A 20,165-nucleotide genomic window follows, 5' to 3' on the forward strand; every position below is an offset into this window, starting at 1 on the left:
ACATTTACGGATGCACTTGTGCATGCAATACCTCTTGCCACAGCTAGAGGGCTAGCTGCACCTCTGCCCATTTATGTCAACCCTGCAGCCTATCCTTCTCCTGGGGTGGAATTCCACAATTCCCCCACTCCTCGACCGGACCCTGGGCTGCTGCACCCTGTGGATCAATTATGTTCACCCAACAGGTCCAACTGAGCTCAGACCTCTGCAGTTCTTCCCTTCGGGAATCTGCGACAGTGACCACCCAGCCATCTTAAAACCAAAGTATTGGTTATTTTAGCAGTAGGAACAAAGCATGGAGAGGATGTTTTAAAAAACAAAACAAAAGACAAACACAGACTTATCTTACTAAAAAGCTGATCATCCCCTGATGGTAACCTAGGCAGGCCTAACTTCTTCAGATGCCCCAGCAGATGCCTCTCTCTCAGCCTGGTTCCCCAACCTCTTTTCTCCCTCCCAAGAGAGAGCTCCTTTTTAAACTGCTATAGTATCTGTTATTCTATGGTCCTGGGCAAAACCAGTCCTGGATACTCAGCAAGAGGCCAAGCCAGAGGCCTCAAAGCCAATGGCTCTGCCATTGTCCCTGAATATCCCTCATGTATTTGCTGAGAGGCGGCTATCTTGAGCCATTCACTTCCTGCGTGTTTTTCCTTGCAGACCCTGTATTAAGCTAATTCAATAGATTCATGCAGTAAATGTCCCAATAACCAGCTCAACACACAGTATTTAGACACGGCAGAGCAGCTCCACAGCCATCATAGCAGCAATTGGGCACAACAGGCAGCCAGTTCTCTCTATTTTTTTTTTTATTTAAAGCCCGTAGATGTGTACTCCCCTTGCTAACCAGAACAGAAAGACCTGAGTGAACACTCCAAATCAGCCTTCTCTTTGGAGTTCCTGGCTTTCCTAAGCTTGCTTTTGAACAATTTATTAAGACCACACCACCGCTGTGCATTTAATACCTTAGTACATGGTCTCATTATGGGAATTATGTAACTGAAATTGCAGAGGAGGTTGGAGAACACCTACACTAGAACCCAGGTTTCTCTGTCAAACACCCACTGTTTGCTACAATAGGTACAGAAGTGTCAAATGACCCTTCTCTTTCATGAAGTATTTATTTCACTTCATTACCTTAGAACCAGAGGAAAAATGTAGAAAAGCTACAAGCCTGAGGAAATAATATAAAGGATGGAGTGTGGAAATTAAATCTCTCTAGAAAACAGATGAACACAATCAGCAGCATAGTACATTGTTTTAGCAGGAAACAACCTTGCAGACACTAAGGGCCGTTCTGTCTATTTGCATGCACAGCGATCACTGGAGACAAAGGTATACTGAAGTGTATCACCGCCTTTCATAGACCTTGTTACATAATGCGGGAACAAGGGGACACTTGATAAAAATTAAAGGGAATAAAAGGTTTAGTGCTTTATGAACTGAACAGTCAAGCTGTGAAATTTAGCGACACCGGAGGTAGAGACATACTGTGGATTTTAAAAGGACTCAGAAATTGTATGACCTTTAAATACCATTGGGAACAGGTCAAGCCTGGATAATAAGGGTAATCAAGTCTTATGCTTCAATGAAAGATAGTTTTCTGCAAGGGGAAGGACTTTATTGTGCAGAATTGCTCAGTGCTAGATGCATTATGGTTTGTTTTTGTTTTTGTTTTAAATCTTCCTCTGAAGACAAAGCTATTGGCCCCATCCAGAAGCAAGATTGAGGCTAAATGATCCAGAGATCTGATTTCAAAGGGTAAATTGAATATTCCAAAGTTATGCACACAACAGCATAGACCCTTTAAATGTCTTAACCACTTTCCTATGTTACGTACACATCACAAATAAGGCACACATTAATAAAACACACCACTGATTACCATACATAGGGAAGGAAAAAGTAAAGTACTTAGCAACATTTGAAATGAAGCAACAGTTTTGAAGGCAGCAGCATTTTAAATTAATACGCTTCCCACCCCCCCACCCCCCTCCCCACACACACCGTTCTGTAAAAACCTAAAGCAAAACTCAGACAATGCTGTTTTCTCCTTACAGCAGTGCTATGAGTAAATTGTTTATTTCAAAGCCTCCTGCAGTATGCATGAAGCACACTGAGATACAGTCTGAAGAACTAGAGGAGATTTCTTATGTGTTATTTAGGCTCCTAATCATCATGTTATACAGTTACTGAAGTGCCACCAGAGATAAATATATAGGATCTCACCAGTTTCCTCCTTGACTCTTTGTAAGACGACCAGGGAAAGTTTCAGTTCATTATAAATTAAATTCTATGAATCTGTGATTAAGGCCAGAAGAGACCATTACCTCATCATTTAGTCTGACTTGGATAAAAACCCAGGCCATAGAATTTCACCACGGAATTCCTGCCTCAAGCCCTTATCTTGTGATTTATTTATTTATTTTTACTAGTTGTACCACTGTATGCAAAGATTTTTTGCAAAATTAATTCCTGGAGTATAAGTCATTGTATGCAGCAAATTGTATCTGTAAATGAAAATAAGGCTGATGCTCTCCTATAATCATGTGACTGATTCAGATAGTTTGAGTAATATAATGCAAAGTGAATGATGTTTTAATGAGATCAAAATGCTGCATTTTACCTATGTTATAGTTACCAAAAAGGTGGAAAAAATTAACTAGTGGCCTCCAGAGCTTCCATACGCTCCATTGAGGGCACAGAGGTGGTTTACAGCCACCTTTGTCCATGTCCCTGTGCTGGGCCTCTCAGAGGCCCAGCACAGAATTTCAGTCATGCAACATCATATTTATTATGGTGGGGCCTAAGCGCCAACCAAGAATGGGACCCCATTGTGCTAGGCACTGTACAGACACATAGCAGACAGTCCCTGCTGTGAAAAACTTACACTCTAAATAGACAAGACAAATTCAGGGTGGGAGAGAAATGGGCAGAACGAACAAGCCGAGTGAACAATAGGAGGCTGGAAAACATCACGTTAGTCTGATTTTTGGGTGGGTTCACTTGGGTAGGGATAAGCTGAATGGAAAAAAGGGAAGGAGGCTGAGGGGGCCAGGGTAGGAGAAATATGGGGTGAGAGGGGCTTGTGTGAAGTGAAGCGACTGTGAGGGAGGTGGAGGGAGAGGATTAGAGCAAAGCAGCCAATCAGCACAGGGCAGAGAAAGCCCAATCAAAACTGGATCAATATTCCTATCAGTGGGTCAAATTAGTTACTAGTGTATCTGCACTGACTTAAGTCTAGAGAGAGAAGTGAACTTCGCTATATGATGCCACGTGTGTCTGAATAACCTTCAAGCCTGTTAACTTGCAAAACAAAATGTATCAAAGGCACCAGTTAGACTGATGGAGTAACTGTTTACAAAACCAGGGACAGATTCTCAGCTGGGATAAATTTGCTGCTTTACAGCACCTGAGAATCAGTTCCAATATATTTTATATTATGGCATTTTCAGCTTCGTCTAGTGGAGAAGTATCTGAAGTCATAGCTGATAAGGATTACGGTTTACGGTTTTTTAAAAAAAATCAAGCAGATTAATCAATTTACTCACGCCTTTCAAAAAAAGTCAGTGTTCATGCTGAAGTGCAATTGATGATCTGCCATGCCCATTAGACAGCATTAATATGGCTACATGTGCAAACCATTAAGGAGCAAAAACTTTATAGCAAAGATTTTTAAAAAAAAAGCTACTCGTACAAATCTGTAATCGCAAGGTTTCGTTTTTAATTCATCAACCAACTACCATTCAGAGCACATAAGGTATAAAGGCAAATAATTTATATCATGACTTTTATATATACAGAAATGCTGATAGATCTGGTTAGTTACGGAGAAGCTTTGCCATTCCACCGAAGGCTGTGCGTCTGGCTACATTAACAGCATGGGCTATGTCCCTGAGAGCATCACCTTTGTGAAAGTGTTTTCCCTCAATATTCTCCCCCACACAGACACACCCACATGGAGGTGCTGCATGTGATTTTTTTTCCCCTCTTTTACTGGGATTTCTTAAGTTATAGTATCAGCTGGAAAGTTTGGTTCTTGGCCTTCTCTCCTTGTATCAGACTTGGAAACATGAGCTAGCCTTAAGACAGCCATTGATCTCCATGTCAGGATCAAGAATGAGGAAGCAGAACCTTAACATTAGTCCCCAGCATGACATTTAGGAGATCCCCTGATAACATCTGATATTGGGACAGTCCTAAAAGGATTTTAAGTTATAGTTGATATCTGAGCTGTGTTTCCTCACAGAACTCTTCCAGGTAAGGGCTTGATAGGCTTTTAGTACGCTAATTGGTTGTCATTAGAGCAGAACAAGGAACTGACTCATTCGGTCTTATTTCATTATAACTTTACTTATTACATGTACGTCTCTTCCAGCCTCCCCTCAACTAAGTGGATGTGTCAAAAGCATGGTAGGTACAAACTATTAGACATGATAGAGGCAAAGATGCCAGTATTGGGACTTAGCCAAATGCCTGTTTAAATGCAATTGAAAGACTTGATCATAGCAAAACTCTTAATTATACCCTGTAATAGCAGGAGTCCCAGTGCGGGCGGCAGATTATTTATCAACACATAGCAAATATCCTCCACGTGCACATCCTGCTCACTGGCCAGACATTTCTGATCAATGAATCTCAGCTCCGAATAAATACAGGATAAAATTTAGGAAAAGGAGGGATAAAGAAACATACTTAAGATCATGGAAAGTATCCACTGCATTAGACTTGAGAGTGCCTTCAAGAGGCATCCAGTTTTGGCAGAAGGACTTTATTAGCAAGGCAACGCCTGCCAGAACTGGTTACCTAATGTGTACAGAAACCCGATTCACCACAAGAATCAAAATTTACTTTAAAAAGCTGCCATTTTAGAGTATTCTCCTCCAACAAGGAGTAACAGGCTCTACTCTCTGTTGAAGATTTAACATAAGCCAGAGTTCCCCTAATGGACCTATGGTAGAAAGCATACAGAATATGAGCAGGGGGGAGGAGAGGCGGGAAATGGGATAAAAAGGAAGGAAACCATTTGAAAAGCAGGTAATAATTGCATCAGCAGTTGAAGCAAGGATGGCCAGCTATCTAGCTGAAGAGCACAACAGATGGCAAATGAAAAAATAAAGGCTCGACAACTTTGAAGGCATATGCCAATGGAACCTAATTATAATGGAGTAGTAGATCTCAGGAGGTAAATTCATCCAACGATTTTTTCACAATAGTAGTCCTTGGAAGCATCCAATTTTGGGAATCAAATCAAACAATTCAGAGAGACAGACTCGAAGCAGCAACTCAGGTTTTCTTGCAATAATTAAGGCAAGCCTTCTGCAGGTCTTTGAGGAAAGCAGGTACTCCACTCTGTTGGGGGGAAAAAAAAAAAAGGTGTACAGTGGTTATTTTCTGATGATGCTGGTCAAAGACACTGCAGACAAAAGCTGTATATAGACGCCATTTTACACTACAAATATTTCAAGAGATAACAGAAGACAGTGCTTCCAACAAAAAGATTAAATTTAACTACAAAGCAGTAAATTCGGTATTTGTTCTTAGAACATCAAACTGTATTTCAGGAGTTTGCAAACGTTACTAAATCTGTCTGCTCGTACTTTGAAACATGAGGGTGTCTGTCCACAGTGGTGCAGAAACAACTCTGATGAGTTTAGCATCAAGAGTGAGCTTTCTTGAGGTGTGGGGGAAGGAACAGTTAAAGAGACAGTAAAAGAAGAGACGGCTATCAGAATGGAGGCCTGAAAGACAAGATAGTAGAGTGGCCAAGAGGGAAGACTTCAGATGAAGATTGGCTGATCGTGTCTGATTTATGGAGGCCAGATTTGGATCCAGTGGGTGGATTCTCAGAAACAAGTTAGACAGCACAAAGGAAGATATTGCCTCCTGCTTACCTTGGCTGCCCAGTTAATGAGCCATGACGGAATCATGCCACCAGGATTATCAAAGTAATACATGTAAACTTAAAGGGAGACAGAAATTGAAGGGAATAGAGTTTATTATAACATAATAATTAGCAGTTTACTTGCTTGGCTCCAGCTACATTGATTACAAACCACAGTTTTTGCCCGACTATGGAATGCAGGATTTAGCCCTATGTTACATACACACATCGTTACCTAATAAAACGTTTTTTTCTTAACAATCAACTTTGTCCCAAAACATCCTTCAGTCTATTTATAACAACTTCAAAATCAGGTCCACAGAGATTCAAAGGTGACTTTTCAACGAATGAAGTGTTCACTGGGTTACCCACTTTCCATTTACTATCAATGATCATAATATAATAACCAATATCCAAAGTTCAAATGAATGACATCTGTTCTCCATTTAGTGAAGGGAAATGACTGATTGGACCATTCTTAATTGTGCAAGTCCTATTAGAGCGACAGTGGTGTTACCTAACACATGAAGTCCAATGTAACTTTCACAGACATGCTTCTTTCACAATGGATATTCACAGATTATAGAACTCTTGATATACATCTTTACCATATCCTTTGCATGCATCTTCAAGTCCTTAGCCTCTCCTGCTTTGATGGTATCTGAGATTTTACATTTCATTTTCTTAATAAATGCAGAATAAAATTTGAAAGCTTGCTCTACTTTACTTAACTGCAATAAGTGATATTTCTTACCTTTGGATCCAGTCTTGCCATCACTCTCAAGCACCAGACTTTGCACATAACTATTTACTCTGATAATCCCAGGTTTTTCTGGACACTGAGGAAGAGACACACTTTTAGCCAGCATAACCCAGACCTTCTGCCCATCAACCTCCATATCACGACGTTCACGAATATACACATACTGTATTGCAAGTTAAGAAAGATTAAAAAAAAAAAAAGTATAACTGGGTTCAAAAAAATACATAAATCCATGGAGGATAGGTCCATCAGTGGCTATTAGCCAAGATAGTCATATATACAACTCCATGCTCTGGGTGTCCCTAAACCCCTGACTGCTAGAAGCTGGGATTGGAGGACATGGGGTTGATCACTCAATAAATTGCTCTGTTCTGTTCACTCCCTCTGAAACATCTGGCACTAGCCACTGTTGAAAGACAGGATACTGGGCTAATGGACCATTGGTCTGACCCAGTGTGGCCATTATGTTCTTATACAACTATGATCGGTTTCATAATATTATTATTAACTTGTATTACAGTAGCACCCAGCAGCCCCATCGTGACAGACACTGAACACAACAACAACAACCACCCAGTCCCTGACCTGTTTCAATCCACGTTTCACCTCGGTCTATTAAATGAATATTAGCGTTTGCATTATTGTAGGGTCTGATCCTGCAGACTCTCGCCCTCAAACATGCATTTCATTGAAGTCAACATGATACCCAGGTGAGTGATTCACGTTGCACAAGCACAAATAAGGACTGCAGGATCAAGCTTTTAAACCCTTCGTTCTCTTCTCGGGTTTGGCTCTTCTACACTTCAACTCCCACAGTAACAGACAAGCAAAAACCTCTTACAGCTGCCTGCATCTGGACTCGTGAATAAATTGCTTTGCCACCAAGACAAAGGTTTGAAAGGATACATCTCTGTTTGACAAAGGGAAAGGGTACTTCACTTCCCAGTAGATTATTCTCTTCCCATCATAAATCTTCTCACTCAGCTCTACAATTGGCAAAGGGGGGAAAAAAGTGTTGGCCATCACGGAGTTAATTCCAGCTGCAACATTTATACATATGTAATACCAAAACACTGCTTAGACTAGCAGTGGCAAGAATTTAAAAATCTAGTTGCATCTCAGTGCAGTTATACCAGGATATGCTAGGTCTAGTTAAGCCAGGTCAAGAGAAAAAGTTTGTTTCTACTGTAGACAGTTCCATTCAGGAATGAATCAAACTCCCTCCCAGAGTGTTAATTCATTCAAAGCTTGTCCCACCTTTTGGGTAAACCTGTGCATAAGCATATGTTCCTTTTAATGCACATTCTGTAGCTAGAAATTCAGAACAGCTCTGTTGCTGAACATGCATTTGAAACAAAACAGGTAATCACCTTATATCCTTGAGAGCCAGTCCAATCTAGCATGGAATTAGGACATGTGGCAAGTATGAAAAAGACTCCCAATTAAAGCGAGCGATGAGCAAAACTGGCGGGGGGGAGGGGGAAGGGAACGAAAAGGGGGAGAGGAAAGAAGTTACTCTTTTAAAAATACCATTTTTGTCATTCATTGGCAAGTGATAAGTTAACTCTGTTCCAGAGTTACCAACAGGCGCCAACGTTTGCTCTGCATACTGGAAGCTGAAATAGGAGGCAGTCCGAGTGGGAGAGCCTGGGAACAGAATCAGAGTTCAAGGGACAAGATGACTCACTAAGGAGATCAGATGGGAAGATAGTAGCGGGAAGGAGAGAGTGAGGGAGCTTAAGCCAAACTCTAATAATTGGAGGTTAGAAGGAAGCTTTCCATGGAGTAAGTTATCCTCTCCCCCCCTCCCCCCACTGTCCACTGTAGGGTTTTCTTCTGATGCAGCCAATACTGGCCATTGTCAAAGGCAGGAGACTGGACTACAAGGATCCTGGGTGTGAGCCAGGATGGCATTTCCTATCTGACCAGGAAGGCAACCATGTCCGCTGATGCCGCTGAAAAAGACAAGATGAAGGACACACAAAGAGCCGTCAGTGTAAGTTGCATGTGGCCGGATTGTGCCCATGGACGTTAACAGTGCCAGTGAGTTAGCACCAACAGGGTTAAGACACTTGTGTGTTCTCATATCAAAAGAAGCATCCGGTATAATTTTTCATGCTGGAACCATTCAGCTGTCTCCTAGGAACTCCCACTCCCAAGCCAAGGTAGTGTTTGAATGATAGATACAGATATTGCAAGACTGAAGTGTCATGCTCATGCACAGCTTCTTGGGCCTGTTTGCAAAATGGCTTTGAAAGTAGCACAGGAGGAAAAACCATGCATTTACCCTTCCAAATGAACAAAGAACAGTGCCACAGGGGACGGGGAGGGTGGATTTCATATGGGAAAGAAAATGAAAGAGGAAGGGGGTAATGGTGCATCTAAAAAGAGTAGAATTACCACTACACCCAGTGCATATGTATGGACCAGGTATCTCACACAAAAAATCCCATTTCCATTCCTCAGCCCACTTGCAATTTCACTAACATTTAAGAGGGGCACACAGTATGCTGCAGTCCCCGCAATGCAACGACAAACCACACAGTCTCGTTTTTTCCACCAGAGGTCACTGGAGTATTAATTTGTTGCCTTTTAACTATTGCTTTAGTTGAATTTGTCTTAGCTAAAATGCTAACAAGTGAGTCCCCCTCTTTTTCAAAAGAGGTGTCAATTTGAGATCTGCGTTCAAATACCTGGAGAGATTATTTTAAAGCTTGCTGTGTTTCTTTCCTAAGAGTTAAGCATCGCACAATGGTACTTACGAAAGCCATATACACACGTGCTCCCTTTCAGTCTATCTATTCCAGAGGACAGGCTGGTCAAAGCTGGCCAAGCACAGCTGGCATTGGACAGAATGACCAAACAGAACTTCAATAATCCATTCTGAAGAGCCCAAGAGATACATTATTATGCTGAAAATTGCACACTTGCTAAGATGCTGCATTCCATTTTTTTTTCCAAACAAAAAATAAAAATAAAAACCCACCAAGGCTATATTACAAAATGTACTTCGCTTAGTCCACAGTACTGTTCAGTTTTATTTATAATACAGAACGTAAACAGAGGGGAGTTCAGCTTGCTAAAGCGGGGACATGTTGGTAATGGACCTCGTTTCACTGCAAAATTTTAATAAAGTGCCGTAGTGAAGAATGGCTGATTTTTGTATATGAGCCATGAACATGTGAATTATTACACTGCGCCATCGGAGTGTGTGGTCCTTTATAGACAAAGACAAATCTACAGCTTATAGTCCAAAGTCTTGATGTTGAGATGGAGATCACTGTAGGATGAGGCCTCAAATCAGACCCAACGTAGCAATGCATGCTCTGTGTATCCCAGTCTTTTGAAAGCTCAGCCCACTTTTCAGGAAAGCAAAACCACCTTCAACCCTCCCATGTGTTGTTAAAGACTTAGCCAAAAAATGAGCTATCACTCAGAATAGATTGTGTAAGTCTTCATAATATGGTGCTTGCTTTCTTACATGCTTCGATGAGCAGTAAAATTGTTAAGAGTGTCGACATTTAAGGCGTCACTGATATCAGCATTAGCACCCCTTGAAACAAAGGGCATATTTAATGGCTCCAGTTTTCTGCTATCTATCCAGAGTATTTTTAAAAGTAGTACTAGAGTAAGCCTTCTGCCAACAGGGAGTTAACTCATCCAACCTTGGAGTATGAAATACCATTAAGACAGCAATTCTCAGACTTGTATCAAATCGTTGTTTCAAACATACACAAGTTCTGGATACGGTTCAGGGAGCCAGACTTTTTCCCTAGTCAATGAGGGTGTAGAGGCCAACCTTGCAACATTATCTACATTTTAGAATTTAAAGGGTGTAACTTCCCAACTGCTTCCTTTCTATTCTCTTAGAATAAAAAAGGCATTATAAAAAGATATCAGCATGTTGACTTCAGACACTGTAGGTTGTAGTTGCCTTGCTAAGTGTTTTACAAACCAGAATCTGATAAAGTCATTTAAATGGAAAAATTAGAACGATAGCTTGCTGTGTCTTCGTGTACAATACTGTGCACGAATTAAGGTTCCACTTTAAGCTTCTTTTGGGTATGTCTTTGCTAGTAGAAAAGGTGAGTGCCTTTTACAGTGAAATAGCTATCATGTGTTAGCTCACACCTATTCTACTAGTGAAGCTACAGGCTGACTTAGATCAACACCTCGTTTTCCATAGGTTAAGCAGCTCTCCACAATACTGCCCAAGGTGCAATCAACAGAGCCATTCAGGCTAGAGCCCCCCCAGTTTAAAAACAAGTGAGGGCATCTGGCAGGATTTTCCTTGGCTTTCGAACTTGCTCCTCTGGGCCCCTATTCAGGAAAATACTTCATGCATGTGCTTAAGTTCTATTGACTTCAGTGTAAGCATGTGCTTGAGTCCTCGCCCCTCTAGAGTCCAGGTCGGTTAGTCTTCCAGACACTGCAAATTCCACTCACCCTCCCTCCACTTCCTCCAGGTGTTTGCAGAACTAGATGTGTTGAGGGCATGGGAGTTTGTTGTGTGGATAACGATGGCTGAAGTGTTATTGTTTTGGAGGTGGTCAGGTGTACTGTTATTTCTGGGGAGGCCATTGTAGGTGTTCTAGGTTTTTCAGTTGGATGGTCACTATTTTTGTAAGCACCCAAGAAGGTAGGATGGTTGCCAATGCCTCCTCCCCCAAAACAAAGACATAAATAAAAGTGGGGCATATGACAGCCAACCCTGACCTCACCACTGCCAAACAGGCCCCCAAAACTACCACCGAATTGACCGCTATTCTGAGCATCTGATGTCAGTTAGGCCATCTAATGTTTCTAAAGATTGTAAATTAAAAATTATAGTTCAAAGTTTGTGCTGACCCAGCCTCCAAGCGACAACGCAGATGGATGAGAATGTGAGCATCAGCACTGTCACTCAGGCTTTCTGGGGACAGTATCACCAGGGAAAGAGCACTTCAAAAGGAAGATGTTCCCCCATTGCTAGTGCAGAGTAATGGTTTAGGTGCCAACCAACCCCTTAGGAGCCCTGGGTTCAACTCTTCTCAGACTTCTTCTGCCACCTTAGGCAAGTCACTTAGCCTCTTTGTGCCTGAGTTTTGCCCACCTGTAAAATGGGAATAATACCACTTCCACCTCCCTGGGTGCTGTGAGGATAAAGACACTTGCAATGGTTAGGCACTTGGATCCTGTGGTAATGAGGGCCATGTAAGTACTTCAGAGTGGCAAGGACTGATGCTGCGGTGTGTTCTCTCTTGATATTTGAAGTTTGGCTGTGACTAGGCAAGAATTTATCTGTCATATGCCACATTTTTACTTATTGGTATAACATTGGGTGCATGTTGAGGGGATGAGTGCTTTTGATAATCTGTCCTCAATTGTAAATGCTGAGCACCTGAAAATGCCTCAAGTCCTTTGGGGAATGTGGCCCTAGGAGAAGAGAGAAATTTTAGAATGCCTTCCTGGAGGGTGGCGGGGGGTGGGGGGGGGAGAAGAGAGTTAAAGATAAAGCTTATTTTTAAACTTTTAAAAATTAATTTGATTATTTACTAACCTTTAACATATTGATCCCATTGTTTTCTGTAGTCTAAATCCATATAGACATCTGCAAGCAACTCTGGGGGACAATCGGCAAGGCCACCAAAGATTTTATACTCATAAAGTCCTGATTGCTGTGGAAACGGAACAGACGAAAAAAGGCATCACACAGGAAAGGGAAACATTCTACTGCATTGAAAGCAGCTGAAGGAAGCAAGGTGGGGCACTTATTGCAAACCTACGTAAGCTGGGAAAGCAAATCCTTTTAAAAACAATCCCCAATGCAATCTTTTTGCAATATGGCCTTGTTTTTAATGTTTGTATATGGAAGAGTAACAGTCAGACGCCCTCACACAGAGGCGCTTCATAATCCCCTTACTCACATCAAGTAGTGCCTTACTCCACAAATAGTTCCCAGGAACTCAGTGGGACTACTTGGGGTAAATGGCACTATAAAGGATAGGAATGATCCTGTTCCCATTGACTTCAGGATCAAGGTATCACAATCGGACCTATAAATAGGAGGTTTTGTTGTGAAACATGACTAGGTAATGCATGACCCACAGTAATCACTACTGCTGTAAAATGATAAGCACAGTGAAAATCTTATTCCAAATTTTGATGTTTGGTTGTAACACAGGTTATACCTATAAGTGAGAGAGTGAGTCATATTTTGAGAGTCTTGGATATTAGCTGTTTTCCTTCTGCAAGCATCCTGAATCCCAGCCCTCAATTCCCCTAGCACACAATTTCGTGTGTTAATGCTTTTAAAGTTTCACACAACATATGGAAATTCCATCTGCACATATGGAGCAGTGTTTACACTATTGTTACGACTACGTCAGTACTAATTAAAACAATGAGAATAATATTTTTAAGTGTCAATTATAAGATCAAGTAATCCCAAGAGGGTGGGGAATATTATGGCTATACAATGGTCTGTGTGAAAAGAATTGTTGGTCTTTGTTTGGGGCCTACCTGTCCACACCACAAATCCACCACTGGAATTAGAACGTTCAATACACCAAGAGACAAATAATGGATGGGTATGTAGTTTCAGCACCCTCATCCTGAGAGCTGCCTGTTCCCTGAAGAGCGTAACTGAGATCACAACCTGGCCCACTAGTTCCAATCCTGAACTGCCTTACAGCCTGTGTAATCCCATTGACTTTAATGGAGTTGGACAAAGTGAATCAGAGCCCATTTGGGATAGTCTTACTTCTGTTAACCATAGAATAGGGTACAGTCAGGGTAACACTTCATTCCTGGGTGCCAGTGTCGCCAACTCAGAGATGCATCCTGAAAAGTAAGTTACATCTTTCACCCTATAGTATGTACAGTAGCTAGCTTTACAAGAGAAGCACTGAAAGAGGTTTTAATGATTGAGTCTAATTATATATCTCCTAGTTTGGATATTAAAAGGATATTTTAATAAATAAAGGGATTAGTATCAGGTAAGAGGATATTTTTCCTTATTCCTACAAGGATTCCAAACACTCTCCCTAATTTTAAATTTTACCAGTAACTTCCTCTCCACCCACCCCCACCCCACCCTACCCTTTGGGAGAGTTTTATGTAACTTTTGGACGTTTGAATGACTTATGAACACAATGGAACCTGTCACGTAAGAAAAGGTCATGAAAAAAGCCACAGGATTCAGGAGTTGTCCGTATTGTTAAATATTAAAAACAAAAACAAAAAAAACCCCACATGTAACAAAGACATTCCTGAGCCTTGCCCTGTCTTTCCATTGACAAGAGACAACAAAATAACCAGTCTACACCCTTAGTCTGACGGGTGTTTTTCCAATCTAGTGAAGATGGCAGCACAAGCCTCCCTTATTTGGTCACCAACAATTTGCCAACTCCTTTTTATATACAAGAGGAAGCCAACATTTGACATTCCGACAGCACAGTATATTTTTCCGCTATTTCCCCCTCCCATAAATTTGGTTCCTCTATTACTCATAAGAACAAATAAAAATGTAGGGACACTTTAACAGGATTAGGATTCCCTGCAAACACACTACCAAAGGTGATCAATGCTACTGAACTCGCAATGGAATCTTCTGTATCTGATCCTGATCAGATGAAATAATATTACATTATGGAGAACAGTGGTAGGGCATGCCTGTGAATCATCTTTTGTTAAAGAGAGAGAAAGTATATAATCACCACCATTATTTTAACACACACACAAACCACTAAGGCTCTGTCTACACTGGGTTGTTCTGTCCCTCCCCCCCCCCCCACCTGTTTAATTTACAATGAGGGAGTGCAAACTCCCAATGTGGTCCCAGATGAGGCTTGTACCATTCTAATTTACCCCAGTAAGCTACTGGAGCACATTGCACCAGCAGAGTGTGTCTGTGTTAAGCATTTACACTGGAGTAGCTATATCAGTGCAAATTACTTTAGACTAGACACATCCCAAAAGTTAAGTAAATGACCCTCCAATTAATGACTATATTTCCACAAGTAGTACAGTTAAACTCCACTATCACGCTAAGTTTATGACCAACTTACAAAAGCAAGGAGATGCCCTATAACTGCTCTTTCCCTTATTGTGCCCAAGATATGCAATGAAAGATCTCAACTTGCCAACGTGCCTTTAGCAATGATAAAATGCTGAAAGCTTGCTGACAACTCCTCATCCAGGGTGTGACGCAAAGGCAACTGACAACAGTCGAAAGAATCACATTGACTTCAACAGGCTGTGGATCAGAGTTATAGGCATGTCTATCCAGGTGCAGTGCAGAACTGACCCTAACTTTCACCGTAACAAGCATACACACTACTTCATTGGACAGACTTTCAAATTTACAGTTTTGAGAGGTAACTATCCACTGTCAATGCAATGTGAGGTTGAAGATTTTCTTCCATTTAATCTGTTTATCTGCATTTACATTATAAAAAAAATAATACAAGGCAGGATAATCAATCACATTTCCCTAATCCCACTAATGGATCAGGAAACATTAATTGTATTCTCTTTGTCTCTCGTATAATAGCTCATTGCTATTCTGTTGCAGGAAGAGAGTCATCTTTATTATTCTTTTGCTGGATCCCTTCCAGTTTCTTAGTCTCTCTTGACAAGCAACAAACTGAGCCTGCTGAAAACTATAATCCTGCCGTCAACATCCATAACTTAAGCTACTCCGTAGTAGAGCAAGTTAAAAAGGACAGAAGCAAAGTTTCTCTCACTGAACCCTTTATCCCCCTACTGTTTATCTGCTTGGGAAAACAAAAGCCACACAGCACTTCCTTCTCATTTAAGCTTACAATGGCAGCAACCACACATTCTAAATCCAGTGCTGTGTTTCCACTTCTTCCCTCTCTCGGAGCTTGTCTTCACTATAGTGTTATCTTGAGGTATAACTCAAGTGTTGCCCCAACCTGACTCCCATTCACACAACCCTCTCTAGCTTGAATTTGGTGGTGCTTTGAACAGGAGCCAGCTGGCCCATTATGGAGGTGGGTCGAGCCTCAAGTGCTGCCAATGCTTGAGCTAACAATACAATAGGGACAGAGCTACTTCGCGCTGCTAATAAAGTCACTCTGTGCTGACTGAGTGTTATTTCACTATGGAGCCACTCTCTCACTTGGGCCATCCTAAACTACCAGATGTGCCCCTTGGGTGACAGATGAGAGAATCCGATACACAGCATGGCCTGATCTGCATAGAACTAATAAGGAGCTGTGGGTCTATGGTTGAGAGTCAAACTAACTACCTGTCCATGTAAAAAATGTCATCGTTACAAAAACAACCCCCAGACAAGAATCTGTGTCAATTAGCAAGCGTGAAGGAGTTTGAGAGTGACTACACTGCAAAACAACATTCAAGCCACACAGAGTAGCTGTATCCCCATTGCATTATTAGCTTAATTGAGAAAGGGCTTGCTTACCAGAGAAGCTCAGTCTTAAACATCAGAGATTTCATCAAAGCCTTCAACTGCATTCATTATGCAAGAGGACAATCTGGGCTTCCCAAAATTACAGAATCACTGGTTAAGATGCTGTATGAAGGTTCAAAATGCTATGTAAGGGCAGAAAGTGGAGAGACCAGTTGGTTTGATAGTGTCCCTCCCAAAGTTGCAGGTCAACCAAAACGTTTTGTGAATTAATGTTAATTTTGACTGACCGCTTCAGCCAAAATGGGGGGAAAAAAACTGCCGATGTGCTGAAATGAATCGTTCTGATATTACCAACATAAAACGTTTTGATATTTCAGGCTAGATGCACAAGGGGATTTAGGCACCATTCACAAAACAGGTGGTAGTGGCAGCACCACTTCCTCCCCCTTATATCTAGTAGTCCAGCAGTTAGGCCACTCACCTGGAACATGGGAGGCCCAGGTTTAGTGCCCTACCTCAGAGCTAGAAAGTATGTTCACTCTCTCCCCTGCTCTCCCCCCGTGGAACAGCTTCCGCAGGACAGACAGAGAGACCCACCACAGAATATCCCATGGCCTCTGGACCAGGGAGATGTGTTGATTTCAAGGTGTTTATAAACTCTTTCACTGTCCAACATTAAAAACAGTGATATTTAGGTACATGGGTTTTCTTCTAGAGGCCTGGGTTTTATTTCACTCCTCGGCAACCCCCCCAAAGCATTCATTCTCAAATTGAAAGTTTATTGATCAAACACAAGAAATTAAAACGAGCATTTATACTAAAACTGGAATTGAGTGATTATGCAAAACAAACAAAGCCTTTAAAAAGTCTCTCTCCTTTTGAAGATCAGTCTTATTTTCAAAACAAACCTTTTGATGTGAAGGGTTAATTTTACCCTCAGTCCAGATGTGTAAATGGTACTCATTTTGCCTGTTTCTAATGGACAGGCAGATTGATGATGGAGGAGAGATGGAATGGAAAAGGTGAGGGAAATATGGCTTTTGTTGATGTTTTTGGAACACTGGACAGCTGGTCAGTCACAAATGGATGCTTTGGCTGTTAAGCTAACCACAGCACCTGTTGCTCAGATCCTGGTTCACGTTCCTGTCAGGGATGTCACATGGTTGAGTCTTTTCTCCTTAGACAGGGCAGGGCTGTGGTCATCTCATCTCGCTGTGCAGATACAGGGCAGGTGATTTGATGAAAAGCCAAGAGAAAGAGGTAGGGGGGATGGAATAGGATCTTATATGCCTCTGCTATGCTGGCTGTTAGGTATCACACACACACACACACACACACACACACACACACGCGCGGGTAAGGACAGGATGTCATTATGATTTTAAGGACTCAAGTGAGAAACAAAGCTCCTTGAACGAAAACAAGGCTTAATGGCCTCCCTGTCAGGAAGAAAGTATTTTGATCTGGTCTGCTCCTGCTGTCTCAGGAAAGATGAGGTGCGTGGAAGACACCCTGGGAAGACAGTGATGATTTTTCCCCCCCAGTCTCTTTTTAAACCCCAAAAAGGGAAACACGTGCAGCATAGTTAATCCCCTCGTTATTTTGTCCACCTAAAATCCACCACACCAATTTTTGTTTCATTCATTTCTGGCTCCATGTCTTCCATTTTTAACTAAGCAGGATTTCAACAGTTCTTGAACCTTATCAGCAGGCCCTTTTGGTTTGGACTAACCCAGTTCGTGTGTCTGGTTCTCTTGCACTTGTTCATAACATTCATTATTGACAAACAACTTGACCTATTTTCCATGATTAATTTTCAAGCAGGAAAAAAGGTTATAAGTTTTTGTGAGCTGTTGCACATCTTGTTTTACATATGAGCTACAATTGGGGCCATTTTTTAGGCCTGATAGTCACAGCAGCATTCGTCTGGGAGGGAGGGGCACCTGGGTTCAAACCTAGATCTCCCACATCCCAGGTGAGTGTTTTAACCCCCTAGCTACTGGGTGTAAGTGGGGATGACCCCACCACCACCTCCTCCATTCTGTGATTCAAGCCCTTTATTTTGTTTGCTTTTATTTCTCTCTTTTTAAAGTTAGAAGTGTCCAAACAAAACATTTCATTCAGCACAAAACAAAATTCTGAATTTTCAGTGAATCAGTCAGAAAACTTACTTTCTATTCAACCCAATCTTAATTTTTTTTTTACTCTTTGCAACTGCCAGCAAGCAAACATTTGCACAGCTCTACGCTACAGTAATCAAGAGTACTTGCCAAATTATTGGATTTTCTCAAATTGCTTACTAAGGTTTAAACTATTAGATCAGGCTTCGCAAGGGAAATGGAGGATCACTCTATGCTACAGTAGATGTGTATGCAAGAGACATACTGAGAGACAGGAATTTATAATGAGTTCAAGGCTAAAAGATCCTGAAGACAGAAACTCTCAAGATTTCAGAGTCACGCGCCAGGTAAATATTTAGAGATGGTACACTGTACCACCAGACTAAACTTAGCATCTTTATTACCCTTTTTCAAAACATGACCTTTGTATACAATCCAACCTCAACTATCCAAACGCTTGTCATGTCTCCCCAGAGATTCAGAGAAGCTACATTTAGATAATTATGGCTGCACTTGTCCCTTCTCCCAGGATTCACTGCCAACTACTTGAACCATACTGCCCCTGAACAGACAGAGCCAGCCAGCTTCCCATCTGGCCAGTAAGACAGCAGAGATTTAATGTACTAGAGCAGAATACCAAACCATCTACATTCAACTCAGCAGGCTTTGAAGCCTGCTCTCTCGGGTACGCCAATTCAGTTTCAGCTTTAGTCCATTGGAATCACTGGAGCTAATCAGCTGAAATCCAAAGTAACAGCCTAATTTGGCCCAGTCTTAGCCCAGCATAGACTTAAAGCCCACTGAGCCGGTTTCCCCCAGTTATGCCATCCTCAGTTGTTTGGATAGTTTACATTGTACTCCCAGTTCTGCTTCTTCTGATGTAACCTATAAGACATTCTATCCATACTGCAACATTATACCCGGGTACAAGTTCTATTATGATCTTGCTAACTCTGTGCAAAATATCAGGCATCTTCATAGAACTGCAGCCATTAGCAAGAGCTAGTTAGAGAACTAAACTGATGCCACATTAGCCAGAAAATGTTACATACTTTCATCTGCAGAGTGGAAATGGATTTTGACCAATCATCCTTTTCCTAAGTTTTAGGCACTCAGCACAATCCTACAATAAAATCCAAAAGGAGACAATTCACAGGTGCAAAAGATCATCCGCGTGACGATCATCGTTGTTTTGTTGATGTGCACCCACAATTCCTTTAAGTACATCCTACATTTCCACCCCCCCCCCAGAGTTTATCCATTTCTGGGTGAACATGGAGAATCCTAGTCATCCCTCCCCAATAACCCCCCTATTCACACCTCAATTTCAGTTTGATATTTGAGGGTCATTCTTGCATCTGCAACAAATGTCAGTATGAAATGCAAGATTATGAAAGAATTCCCAAGTACTTCCCCCCCCCACCCTTCATACATTTTAAGGTCAGATGAGACCATTAGAATGTAGTCTGATCTTCTGCATGACACAGTCTAGAACAGGGGTCGGCAACCTTTCAGAAGTGGTGTGCCGAGTTTTCATTTATTCACTCTAATTTAAGGTTTTGCGTGCCAGTAATACATTTTAATGTTTTTTAGAAGGTTTCTTTCTATAGGTCTATAATATTTAACTAAACTATTGTTGTATGTAAAGTAAATAAGGTTTTAAAAATGTTTAAGAAGCTTCATTTAAATTTAATTTAAAATGCAGAGCCCCCCGGCAGGGCCGGTGCAAGGAAGTTTCGCGCCCTAGGCGAAACTTCCACCTTGAGCTCCCTCCCCCAGCCCTGTGGCAGCTCCCCGCCCCCTGCAGCAGCTCCCCCCCATGGGGAGCCATGCAGCAGCTCCCCACCCCAGCTCACCTCTGCTCCGCCTCCTCCCAGAGCATGCCACCCCCGCTCTAATTCTCCTCCCCTCCCAGGCTTGCGGCACCAAACTGCTGATTGGCACCGCAAGCCTGGGAGGTGGGAGAAGTGGAGCGGTGACCGCGCGCTCGGGGAGGGGGCGTAGGAACGCTGTAAAAAAAAAAAA

General features: G+C 41.8%; 1 protein-coding gene across 4 annotated transcripts in view; it reads right to left on the reverse strand.

The window, feature by feature from the left end:
- Positions 1-3,701: 3,701 nt before the first annotated feature.
- The window catches only part of PCTP (phosphatidylcholine transfer protein), a 24,153-nt gene continuing 7,689 nt past the window's right edge, over positions 3,702-20,165 (reverse strand). The window contains exons 1-6 of one of the 4 annotated variants that reach the window (XM_024193312.2): positions 17,137-17,241; positions 12,184-12,301; positions 7,551-7,630; positions 6,636-6,807; positions 5,892-5,959; positions 3,702-5,349 (exon numbers count right to left, since the gene is read on the reverse strand). In XM_024193312.2, the coding sequence (XP_024049080.2) occupies positions 5,284-5,349; positions 5,892-5,959; positions 6,636-6,807; positions 7,551-7,630; positions 12,184-12,226 (429 nt within the window). In that variant the 5' untranslated portion in view covers positions 12,227-12,301; positions 17,137-17,241 and the 3' untranslated portion in view covers positions 3,702-5,283. Of the gene's footprint in view, positions 5,350-5,891; positions 5,960-6,635; positions 6,808-7,550; positions 7,631-12,183; positions 12,302-13,386; positions 13,402-17,136; positions 17,242-20,165 lie in introns of those variants that run through there. The other 3 variants (XM_024193313.2, XM_024193310.3, XM_024193311.3) reach the window with 3 other exon arrangements.

The sequence above is a fragment of the Terrapene carolina genome, unplaced genomic scaffold, assembly GCF_002925995.2.
Source record: "Terrapene carolina triunguis isolate 2854851 unplaced genomic scaffold, T_m_triunguis-2.0 Scaffold192, whole genome shotgun sequence".
Classification (NCBI taxonomy): domain Eukaryota; kingdom Metazoa; phylum Chordata; order Testudines; family Emydidae; genus Terrapene; species Terrapene triunguis.